The sequence below is a fragment of the Macrotis lagotis genome, chromosome 4 (genome assembly GCF_037893015.1).
Source record: "Macrotis lagotis isolate mMagLag1 chromosome 4, bilby.v1.9.chrom.fasta, whole genome shotgun sequence".
NCBI classification, from domain to species: domain Eukaryota; kingdom Metazoa; phylum Chordata; class Mammalia; order Peramelemorphia; family Peramelidae; genus Macrotis; species Macrotis lagotis.
Window position 1 is genome coordinate 200872563 of NC_133661.1, and position 13312 is coordinate 200885874.

Sequence of the window (13312 nt, forward strand, 5' to 3'; positions counted from 1 at the left end):
GGTGTTCATGTCACTGTGTTCAATACCTTATTGGACTTCTTATTCCAACTGATGCTTGAAAACATTTTGACATTCTTGTTAATAAATGGGATAAATATACTAATAAGAGACAAATATAAGAACATAGGATTTGGATTGGATTTCAAAGAGAAGATCCTTTAGGAAGATAAGATGCCATGTGACTAACAATTGCCATCTAATTTTAATCATTATTGAAAATTCTATTTGTTTATGGTACATGCCACGTGTTACAAATAATTTTATTTGTAATAATTCACTTCACAATTTCATTAGATTGTAAGTTCCTTAAGCGTAGGGAATTTCCTTTTATTTGTATTGCCAGCACATAGTGAGAGTACCTGACACATAGTAAGAACTTAATAAACGTTTTTTCCCTTCCTTTGTTCTTTGAGGCTTATAGATAAAAACAATACTGTGTACAAAAACCAAAAAATTAAAAAGGGGCAGCTAGGTGGTGCAGTGGATGGCTCACTGACCCTAGGAGGACCTAGCTGTGGGACCTTGGCCAAGTCACTTAACCCCATTGCCTTGCAAATATCTAAAATAAAAATCACCTTGGTATGTATAACCAAATAATAATTTGTTGCTTTTCACTTTTATTATAGGAATCAAATATAGAACCTATTAATGAAAAAAAATATGGAAATGATCAAACAGTAATCTTCTCGGATGAAAATCAAATGGACTTGACAGCTAGTCACACTGTGATGATTACAAAGGGCCTCTTAAATTGCCCTCAAATGGGAAAATCCTCCAAAATAGACACCAAATCCTTTCTGACCAATTTAAAGTCCCTCTCTGAAGATTTAACCATGAACAAAGAATTTAATTTGTCCACTGATCCTGAAAGGATGGGTGACAAATGTTTTCAGTCAAAGACAAGCACCTCTTCAGAAAATAAAGTAAATTTCAATGACTTCATAAAAAGATTGAAATTAGAAAAATCTGTTAGTTCCAGTATTGAAGGACCTGATAAGGAAAATATCTTTATAGCTGACATCCCTTCCCAAGAACCAAACAATGATGCCTTTTCTCTGCCAAAGAAGGATATATTTCCTGTTGCAAAAGAGAAAAGTCTTGGTGTCACCAGCTTTTTCAGAGGACAAGATGATGGAAAGGATATCACCTGCTGTCCTACAGACAATAGTCGGTACATGAATCCTATAGCCAGAAAGACTCTCTTGAGACCATCTGATGGAATTGATTTTACAGTATATGGCAATGATTTTTTGGATTTGACAGTTAACCCCACTACACAAATTTTCCTTCCTACAAATAATATATCTGGAACAGACAATCATATTCAGAGTGTCTCAGAAGATGTCACAAAAGGGGATTATAGTACTACCTGTTCTGACCTAGTATTTCAAGGTGATAAAACAATTTTCTTTTCTAGTAATGATGCTATGGAAATGACCAAATATCTTACATCCAAAAGAGATAATAAAAATTCACATGTCAGTAATTTAATTAAAATGTATCCAGATTCAGGGAATGCCATCTCTTGTCTTATCGATAAAACAGTTTATTCAGAAGAGGATGATATGGACATTACTAAGAGTAATACAGTTGCCATACATGATCAGATTATTGAGTTATGTCCAACGAATATACAGGTCCCTTCTCTACCAAATCTTGAAAATGAGGTATTATTTCAGGGTCAGGAGGTTGTTTCAGAGGATATAAAACAGAACAAAAGCTCTAGTTCAGTTTCTTTTGTTGAAACTAGAGGAAGATTACAGCAGGATCTAGCAAATCCTTTAAGTGTTTCATTTTCTGGAAACAAATCTGTTGTCTTCTCAGGTGAAGATATGGATTTGACCAAGTGTTGTACAGTCAAGATTGATAGCAGCAACTTAGGAACTCAGTTACCCCTGACCTCAGCTAATGTGCTAGCCCCTGTGAAAAGCAAAAAACCTCCCTCTTCCAGCAGGAGAGGTTCATCTGGTTTAGAGACATGGGGAGAAATGGAAATAACTAAAAGTCATACTGTTCCTATTAATCTTCACAACAATGAAATAGTCACTCAACAAAAACTAGGACCAAAGAATATCCAAACAAAGACCTTTACCAAAGATGAAAAAATCTTGGAACTTTCATCTTATCCTGATAAAGATATTCTTCATTCAAGTGTTTATAAAATGGATATGACAAAAAGCCATACTATAAGCGACTGTGGTGAGAGTCTTAATAGAAAAGTAGCATTGGGAAACATTGGAAAGGCACCTTTTCAAAAGCAGTCTTGGTTATCCAAGATAAAACCAATAACTTTTTCATCAGAAGATGACATGGAAAGGCACACTATTGACATTACCACCTGTACCCTGAAGAATACATTTGGACAGAATTCTAAACTCTGTGAATCACTGGAAAAAAATGAAAATACTTCACATGAAAAGACTGTTATGTTTTCAGAACAACAACAAAGTATGGATTTAACCACAAGTCACACTGCTATTATTGGATGTATGCCCTGTCCTTCAATACAGAAGTCTGGAGACTTGGTTCTGCAGAATACCATTTTAAAACAACAGTCTGAGTTGCAAAATAATGCCAATTTACTTTCTAACTTATCAGTTATGGATTCTATTAGAAATAATGCTGTGGCTCTGCAAACGGAAGAGCTGCCCAAGATAGATACCAAATCCTTTTTAAAGTCCCTCTCTGAAGATGTAACCATGAACAAAGAATTTAATTTGTCCACTGATCCTGAAAGGATAAGTGACAAATGTTCTTTTCAGTCAAAGACAAGCTCCTCTTCAGAAAATAAAATAAATTTCAATGACTTCATAAAAAGATTGAAATTAGAAAAATCTGTTAGTTCCAGTATTGAAGGACCTGATAAGGAAAATATCTTTATAGCTGACATCCCTTCCCAAGAACCAAACAATGATGCCTTTTCTCTGCCAAAGAAGGATATATTTCCTGTTGCAAAAGAGAACAGTCTTGGTGTCACTAGCCTTTTCAGAGGACAAGATGATGGAAAGGACACCCAGTGTCCCACAGACAATAGTCAGTCCATGGATCTTATAGCCAGAAAGACACTTTTGAGACCATCTGATGGAATTGATTTTACAGTATATGGCAATGATTTTATGGAGTTGACAGTTGACCCCAGTGTACAAATTTTCCTTCCTACAAATAATATATCTGGAACAGACAATCATATTCAGAGTGTCTCAGAAGATGTCACAAAAGGTAATTATAGCACTAAAAATCTAGGGACAAAGAATATCTGTAGAAACCAACAGAATGTTCCATGTCAAGAACCTTCAAGAAATCTTGAGAATGAAATAGACATTACTACAAGCCACACTGGGGTGACTCATCCAGCATTGCAGACTTTCAAGCAAGGCTCTGTGGCATTGACCTTGGCCCCAGAATCTACCTGTTCTGACCAAGTATTTCAAGGTGATAAAACAATTTTTTTTTCTAGTAATGATGATGCCATGGAAATGACCAAAAGTCTTACATCCAAGAGAGATAATAAAAATTCACATGTCAGTAACTTAATTGAAATATCTCCAGATCCAGGGAATGCCACCTTTAGCCTCATGGATAAAATTTCAGAAGAGGTTGATATGGACATTACTAAGAGTAATACAGTTGCCATACATGATCAGATTATTGAGTGTCCAACTAATGTACAGGTCCCTTCTCTACCAACTCTTGAAAATGAGGTATTATTTCAGGATCAGGAGGCTGTTTCACAGGATATAAAACAGAATAAAAGCTGTAGTTCAGTTTCTTGTGTAACTGGAGGAAGAATACAGCAGGATCTGGCAAATCCTTTAAGTGTTTCATTTTCTGGAAACAAGTCTGTTGTCTTTTTAGGTGAAGATATGGATTTGACCAAGTGTTGTACAGTCAAGATTGATAGCAGCAACTTAGGAACTCACTTACCTCTGACCTCAGTTAATGTGCTGGCCTCCATGAAAACCAAAAAACCTCCCTCTCCTACCAGTAGACCTACTTCTCAAATTATTCCATTTCCACTGAAAGAGGCATTTAATTCCTTCCTGCAAGACAAAGGTGATCTACAGTCTGAAAAACCATTTGGTAACTGCCAGAATTCATTATCCCAACCTGAGAATAACACAGTGACTAATACAGATGTGAGTCCAGAGTATGCTCATCAATCACTGCTAGCCATGAAATTAGTTTCGACCAATTCACTCTTGCCTTATCCTTCAGAAAGGACTATTATTTTTGCCCCTGAGCAAGATAATATGGACTTGACTGAAAACCATGAAGTAATTATTCAAACTGGCAACTCAAAGATACTTGCAAATGAACAGCAGAAGCAGAAATACAATGAGGCTTCTATGACACTTGAGAAATCATCAGGCTTACCTCTTTCATCTTTGAATAAGAAAAGAATGACAGAAATTATGGAGCATACTTTGGAGATCAATAAAGTCCATACAATTGCTGGAGACAAAGCAGATTTAGAAGGAGGAACAAGCAGGGCCACAGATAAAACAGTGGTGTTTCCAGATAATCAGGATGAGCTAGAAATGACTAAGTCCCACACTGTTGTCATTGATTACCAAACTCTTGAAGATGGGTCTCATCTTATGGACTCTAGAAGGAAAAGTCTAGGTCAATCAAAGTTGATGTTTGCTTCTAATGATCAGACTGTTTCCTTTTCAGAGGAAAGTGGGAATGATTTAGATCTCACTAAAAATCATACAATAGTAATAAACAGCCAGATCGTACCACAAGAAGATGGCCACAAGAATATTCCTGTGGATAAGACTATGTTTTTATCCAACAATGACATGGAATTAACTAAGTCAGTCTTTTGTATGACTGATAAAACTATAGAGAGACCCATATTGGAGAATGCACAGCTGTTGGACAATCCTGTGAGAAATAAAAGCATGAATGAAGTCTATAGTAATAAAACTGCTGTATTTCCAGCAGGTGATGAGAATAATATGGAATTTACCAATGTTCTTGCAAAAGAAATGAATTGTAAAAATTTTCCGGAAGGTGAACAGGACAGTTGCCTAGTATCTTTAGCCACAGCTTCCAAAACTGTTTTATATAGAGGTGAACAGGATGATATGGAGATCACTGACATCACCAAAAGCCACATTTTTGCAACAGACCATAAAGTTGATTTACAAGATATAAGATGCAGTAGGAAAATGGATAAAACAGTGGTTTTTGCAGATAATCAGAATGAGCTAGAAATTACCAAGTCCCATACTGTTGTCATTGATTACCAAACTACAGAGAAGACACAGGATATATCTAATCTTAAGAGGTCAGCAAGGAAAAGCTTAGGTGGACTAAAGATGACGTTTGCTCATAATGATCAGACTTTTCTTTTTTCAGAGGAAGATGGGAAAGCCACTAAAAGCCACACAACAGTAATAAACAGCCAGAAAGTGCCACACAGAGATGACCACAAGAGAATTCCTAAGGATAAGCCTATAATAGTTATATCCAATGATGATATTGAATTAACCCCTTGCATGACTGACAAAATTATAGAGGATTTTGGGTTGAAAACTGCACAGCTGTTAGACAAACCTGGAGGGAATAAAAATATAAATGTCCTTAATAGTGACAAAACTATTGTATTTTCAGCAGGTGATGAAAATGATATGGAAATCACTAATATTCCTACACAGGAAGTAAACCACAAAAATCTAGTAGAAGATGAACAGAACAGTTGTTTTGTACCTTTAGCTTCCAAAATTGTTTCACAAAGAAGTGAATATGATGACATGGAGATCACTAAGTTTGCTGAAAACCACACATTTGCAATGAACTGTGAAGATAATTTGCAAGACTTAAGAACCTGTCAACTTGTGGATAAAACAATGGTGTTTTCAGATAATCAGGATGAGCTAGAAATGACTAAATCCCACACTGTTGTCATTGATTACCAGACTATGGAAAAGACACAAGATAGGTCTTATCTTAAGGATTCTAGAAGGAAGAGTATTGGCTGGTCTAAGATGATGTCTGCCCCTAATGATCAAACTGTTTTCCTTTCAGAGGGAGGTGGGAATGATTTGGATCTCACTAAGAGTTACCCAACAGTAATAAATAGCCAGATAATGCCACAAGGAGATGACAACAGGAGTTTTCCTGTAGATAAGACTATATTGTTTACATCCAATAATGACATGAAATTAAGTAAGCCAATCTTTTGTATGACTGATAAAACTTTAGAGAGACCCAGATTGGAGAATACACAGCTGTTGGACAATCCTGTGGGAAATAAAAGCATGAATGAAGTCTACAGTAATGAAACTGTCATATCTCCAACAGATGATGGGAAAAATGTGGAAATTATCAGTGCTCTTACAAAAGAAATAAACTACAAAGATGTTCCAGAAGGTGAACAGGATAGTGATCTGATACCTTTACCTACAACTTCCAAAACTGTTTTGTATAGAGGTAAACAGGATGACATGGAAATCACTGACATCACTAAAAGTCACATTTTTGCAACAGATCATGAAGCTGATATTCAAGATTTAAGATCCAATAGGAAAATGGATAAAACAATGGTATTTGTAGATAATCAGAATGAGCTAGAAATTACCAAGTCCCATACTGTTGTCATTGATTACCAGACTATGGAGAACACACAAAACAAGTTTCCAGATAAAGCAAAACTTGATAACATTAAAAGGAATAGCCTAGTTGGAGCACAGCTAACATTTGTTCCTAATACTGAATCTATTTACCTTGCAGATGAAGAAATTAAGGACAGCAAGGTCACTAAAAAACAAAGAGATGCAATAGAAAACAGAAGTTTTCTTCAGAATGAACAGCAACAGTCTGCATTACCTTTCTTTCCTGCAGATAAAAATACTATATTTACAAATGATCAGGATATAATGAAAATAGACAGATCTCGAAGCACTGTTATTATTGAAAAAACATTGGAGAAAGTTGTTGATCAGGATCGTGCATTAGAAATGGCCAAAGAAGAAATATGTCCTCTTGATAGCACAGTTTTATTGGGAAAAATAACTGAAACTAAATCTGAAACAATTCCATTTAAGTTTCCAAAGCATCAAGTGAAAGCTTTAACTGATAATGGAGAGCAAAGACGAAGTGAGCTCTTCAGGGATGCTGTATTTGTTGACTCTCAAGCTCAGTTACTTACCCACTCGATTCCCTTACTAGAAAAGGAACAATATATTGAAAATAAAGATAAACTATTGCAGTCTGCAGCAGAAGATGGAAATTTGGAAGTTGCTACAGGAAACTTTTGCACATTTAACTATGAAAATAAGACCGAAAGATTTCATGATGATAGAAAACTTGTTCCAGCCTCAGAAAAGGAACTAAAGCAAAATGAACAAATATCTGAATGGGAAAAAATGGTGGGAATCCATGTTAACTTGGGCTCAGCTTCAGAAGTACATCAGCTCCATGCCACTCCTTCCAAACTGTCAGATCTTGTGATTTCATCCAAAGCTATTAGTATTGCTAATATTACATCAAATCTGAATAAACCAGTCAAGACATCTGAAATTTTTTCACAATCTCAGACTAGTTGTATAGCTAACCTTATAGAACGGTCACCCAAATTGGGAAAACAAGCAGAAGACAGCATGAATAAATCTCAAACCCCAGAAACACAAGACATAAACATAGAAACCAGTAATGCGAAGACTGAGGGAAAACCATATTCTTGGAATGGAAATGAATCTGATTCTGTACCTTTAAAGGTGACTGTAAAGGATAAAATTAAGGCAAAAAGGTATTCTTTGGGAATCTTCTTACCCAAACTGCCAAACAAAAGAAATTGTAGTGTCACTGGTATGGATGCTTTGGAGCATAACTTAGTAGATTTAACTGACTTAAACAATTTAGAAACTCAACCAATCAATAAGAAAAATTCAAATTTAATGTCTGCTTTGAAAGAACCACATCTGAGCCCCTCACTGTATATAAATGAGGAACATCTTCCTCTAGATCCAGAAGAGAGTAATTCATCTGAATCCATCAGCATTGAAACTGAGGGAAAGACTTTGATTGAGACTTGCCAACAAAAGATCCAACCACCTGAAAGTACAATGAAGGAAATCTTCAATAGTCAAAAAAGACTCTTAGTACAAGGAGAAGATGATAATGTTCCCAGTGAGAAGAAGGTTCGCAAGGTTGAAACCAGTCTTAGTGATTCAGCACCAACTCTCCAGGTGAGTTGACTTCTGTGCAGTAAATATGCTCAACTTGCATTTTAATCTTTGATGAAAGGGAATTCTCTTTTTACTCTATTCCAATTAACAATGCTGGAGAGGGGCAGCTAGGTGGCGCAGTGGATAGAGCACTGGCCCTGGAGTCAGAAGTACTTGAGTTCAAATCTGGCCTCAGACACTTAATAATTACCTAGCTGTGTGGCCTTGGGCAAGCCACTTAACCCCATTGCCTTGCAAAAACTAAAAAAAGCAAACAAACAAAAAAACTATGCTGGAGAAATACTTTCTTGTCAAAAGTGTCCCAGGCAGGCAGGCAATGAAGATAATTCTATGATAACAAATGGGAGCAGAAGATAGAAATGAGTAATGGTTTAAAAATAAACTGTATGAAATTGTTGCATTCTAAATTTTAAGTTAGTTTTAAATGATTTAGTCAGAATACATTTTCCTTCAAATTATAGTTTTTTTAGGTAGAGAACAGAAAACTTTAGAAATTCATAAAAGATTATGGGTATTCTTATAACAATTTTGAGGCTTATAATAAAAAAAGTAAGTCAGAAGTTACCAGAGGCAGTGGAACATAGTTTATATAGAGTCATGAAGACTAGGTTCAAGTTAGGCTTCTGATTCATACTGTCTGTGTGACCCTGGGAAAGTTACTTAATTTTTCAATATCTCAAGGCAACTCTTAAAAACTAGAATTGCAGAACAGTTTCCAACCTATGGATTTTCCTTACTGGGAGTTATGTACCAATGAAACACAAATGAACAGGGTGGGAAAAGCTATAAATTATGTCTTCACAGGAAATAAAAAAGGATTAATTCAGTTGAAGTTTTAGTTGAGGGCATGTGACTTCTAGGAAGCTTTCCATATATGCTACTTGGCCACCATCTAGATGTGTGCCTTTGAGCAAATTTGCTTCAAGGTTTCCCATCTATAAAATGAAATGGTCGAATGTTGCTATGTGAACACTAAGGTAACTTCTAATGTTAAACTTCTATAACTAGATGGCATGTAACACTTTGTAGTTTCCATTCAATTTGTGTTACTCTGTATTATAATTATTTGTATATATGCCATTATCATCATATCACTACCTTGCTGCTGTCTGCCCCTTTCCCCTATAAACAACCATCTACCCATACCAACGCTTCCACCCCACTCTCTGCAGCCATCATACCAAAAGATCTGTTAGGGTAGAATCTGTCTTCTGCAACCTTGGTTTCTTCCCCCAGCACCTGGCCTTAATACCCGTTCCTTTAATATAGTAGGGGCTTCATAAATATTGAATTAAATTAATTTTAAAACTGATAAGGAATCTTTACCTAAAATCACAAAATTGAAAATGCTGACTTTGGAATATTATGATTTGTTTGCCCTCTAGTCAGAAGTAGTTTAGTCTTTTATAAAGTTGGCTAAGTTTGGAAATAAAGCCCTTTCTTTTAACCCTGGTGAAATGCTAAATTGATGACTCAGATTAATGTTAGTAGGCAAAGTGGACCTGGTCTAATATAGAAATAACTGTTAAACAGAATTTATAAGGATTGAAATCCTGAATTTTTTTTAATAGACCTTAGTAAAATTATTTTTAAGTTCAAAACAAAAGACCCAAGTTCATGATACATTTTCTAATTTTTTAATTAGGGTATCCCCCCCAAAAAAAAGATGGGTTTATAGCAAATGATAATCTTATACCTAAGAGGTGCATCTTGTTTTAAAGTATACGTTATAGAATGATTCTCTGGGAGAATGGGAGGGAGAGGAATATAGGAAAAACCTAGGCAATGTAAAAACAAAAGATACTCAAAAAATCTTTTTTATAAAAGAAAGTATACCTTATACTGCCTTCCTGATAGTTTTTTCCTTAATTAATGTTTTCAGGCATCTGATCATCATGTAGAAGAGTATGTGGATAAAAATCCTAGTAGTTCATTGTTGAAAAGTCTCAATAGGACTCCATCTAGTTGTTCCAGCTCTTCAGACTCCGTCAAGGCTGATGGGACATCCATGAATTACAGCAGTAAGATCTCTATAACATCTTTTTTTGGGGGGGTATATTTGGAATTCCAAATTGTCTCCCTTTCTCCTTCCCATCCCCTCATTGGAGAAAGCCAACATTTGATATAGTATATATGTGGAACCTTGCAATACTTCCAATTTTTTTTTCCTCTGGAAGGGAATGGCACTTATCCTTCCTAAATCCTTCATAGTTGATTTGAATGATCATTTAATCCAGAATGGCCTAGTCATTCAGTTACTCTTCAAACAATATTGCTGTTATTCTTGATTCAGCTCATTTCATTCTACGTTATTTCTTGTAATTTTTGTTGTTGTTGTTTATTTGTTGGTTTTTTTCAAGGCAATGGGTTTAAGTGAACAGTGTCTTGAGGCCAGATTTGAATTCATGTTCTTCTGACTCCAAGACATAGTAGTATTCCATCACAATCATATACCACAACATATTCATCTGTTGATCATCCTCTCACTTTACAGTTTTTTGTCTCCACAAAAAGAGCTGCTATAAATATTTTAGAATATATAGGTTCTTTTCCTTTTAAGTTCAAAAAGTATACAGTTTTATGATTCTTTGGGCAAAATTCCAAATTGCTTCAAATAGATCAGTTCACAATTCTACCAACTGTAGAATTTATAATTGTTCTTTCAGTTGTTTCCAACTTTTTGTGACTCCATGGACAGTCAGACCTTTCTATTCGCTATCTGCCAAAAACTGTCCAAATTCTTGTTCCTTACTTCCAAGATACTATCTATACATCTCATCCTCTGCTTTCCCCTTTATCTTCTGTCTTCAGTCTTTTTAAATATCAGTCTTTTCCATTGAGCCCTGCCTTCTCATTAATTGAAAAAGTATTTAAGTTTCAACTCTTCAGTATTTGCCTTTCCAGTGAATAGTCTGAACTAATTTTTGTAAGTATTGACTGATTGGAAGTACTACCTCTCTCAGAAGTAGAGCTCAACTTTTTTTATAGTTCAGCTTTCATAGCCATATATTGCTATTAGAAAAACTAGTTTTTGACTAAACAGACCTTTACTGATAAGGTGATATCTCAGCTTTGTAGTTTTCTGCCCTGATTTACTATAGGTTTCTTTCTAGTGAGCAATTTCATGGCTACAGTGATCTTTGAGGCCAATCTGAAATTGTTTCTATTTCTTCTCCTCTTTGCTAGAAAGTGATAGGAACAGTTACCATGATATTTGGGTTTTTTGGGAAATTGAACTTCATGCCAGCTTTGACACTTTCCTCTTTACCCTCATCAAGAGATTTCTTAATTCTTCTCTTTCTGCCATCACAATTGTTATTGTTTCCATATCTGAGATTGTGGATACTTCTCCCCAGAATCTTAATTTCAGCTTTTAATTTGTCCAGCCTGGCATTTCATATGATGTTTTCTGTATCTAAGTTAAATAAATATGGTGTCTATAGCTTTGTTGTACTCCTTTTTCAATCTTAAACCAATCAATTGTTCTGTTTTCAGTTCTCACTGTTGCTTCTTGGCCTACATAAAAGTTACTCAAGAAACAAGTAAAATGAGTGTTGAACATTTATTGTATTTCATTGTGATCCACGTAGTCAAGGGCTTTAGTGTGGTCAGTGAAGCAGAAACAGTTGTTTCTTTCTGGAACTTCTTTGCTTTATCCAAAATCTAGGGATTGTTGGCAATTTGATCTCTAGTTCCTCTGCCTCTTTGAAAACTAGCCTACTCTTCTGATAATTTTCAGTTTATGTATTGCTGAAGCCTAACTTACAGAATCCCAAGCTTAACCTTGCTGATATATGAAATGAGTGAGGTTGTTTAGCATTTTGGACATTCTTTGACATTCCTCTTCTTTAGAATTGAAATGAAAAATGATCCTTTCCAATCCAGTGGCCACTGTTATTTTCTTTTTTTCCTTAAAACTCATTATTTCTAAATTTAAAAAACCACTTATTCATCCATTTATTTATTTATTTGTTCATTTGCACTTTACTAGAATGTCTTGTTGAAAAAGTAAAATTCCCCCTCCCCCACAAATATAGAGAAACCTCATGCAAAATAAAGTGAGAGAGAAAAAGAAAAAAGTTGTATTTCAGTTTGTGTTCAGATGCCATCAGCTCTGTCTCTGCGATAGAGTGCATTTCTTTATAAGACCATCAGAGAAATTGCTTTAATATTTTTTCCCACAGTTGCTATTGGTAATTATATTTGCCTCCATTTATTCCTTCCCATTCCTATTTATTCTGTTCTCTTTCTCTTTACACTGTCTTTCTACACTGTCTTTCTCCTCAAAAGTGTGTTGTAAGGGTGGCTAGGTGATGCAGTGGATAGAGCACCAGCCCTGAGTTCAAATCCGAACTCAGACACTTAATAATTACCTAACTCTGTGACCTTGGGCAAGTCACTTAACCCCATTGCCTATAAAAACAAAAAAATGCCTCTAAAAAGTGTGTTGTGAGGCAGCCAAGTGATGCAGTGGGCAGCATATCAACCCAGATAGCCAACAACCATTTAGCCCTATGACCCTGGGTGAGCCACCCAATCCCACTGCCTTGCCCGGGGTGGGGGGGTAGTGTGTTATATTTGACCACACTCTCTCCTGCATAACCTATCCCTCCTCCCCTGTCACCCCTTTCCCTTCCCCCACCTTCCCTTCTCTGTGGTAAGATAGATTTCTATACCCTATAGATTGTGTATATTGTTTCCTCTCTGAGCCATTTCCAATGAGAATGAAGGCATATTCATTCCCTCTCACCTTCTCCCTTCTACTCCATTGCAAAAGCTTTTTCTTGCCTCTTTACATGGAAATAATTTAGCCTTAGCCTCTCCCTTTCTTCCAGTACATTTGCCCAGTGACACCATATAAGCTTCATATTGAGCTCTCTCCCGTGCTTTTGTCTATTTTCCTAACTGCTCTATTAAATGAGAAGGTTCATATTAGTTTTAAGTATTGTCTTCCCATGCAGGAATATAAGTAGTTCAACATCATTAAATACCTCATAATTTGCCCTTCCTGTCCACCCTCTCTATGCTTCACCTGAGTCCTGTGCTTGGAGATCAGACTTTCTGATCTGCTCTGTTCATTTCAACAGGAAAGTTTGAAATTCCCCTATTTCGCTGAA

At 35.8% G+C, this 13312-nt stretch overlaps 1 protein-coding gene across 2 annotated transcripts in view; it reads left to right on the forward strand.

Moving 5' to 3' along the window:
- The window catches only part of KNL1 (kinetochore scaffold 1), a 109583-nt gene that overhangs the window by 61085 nt on the left and 35186 nt on the right, over positions 1-13312 (forward strand). For both annotated transcript variants that reach the window (XM_074235109.1, XM_074235110.1), the window contains exons 10-11: positions 627-8195; positions 10078-10216. In XM_074235109.1, the coding sequence (XP_074091210.1) occupies positions 627-8195; positions 10078-10216 (7708 nt within the window). The remainder of the gene's footprint in view (positions 1-626; positions 8196-10077; positions 10217-13312) is intronic.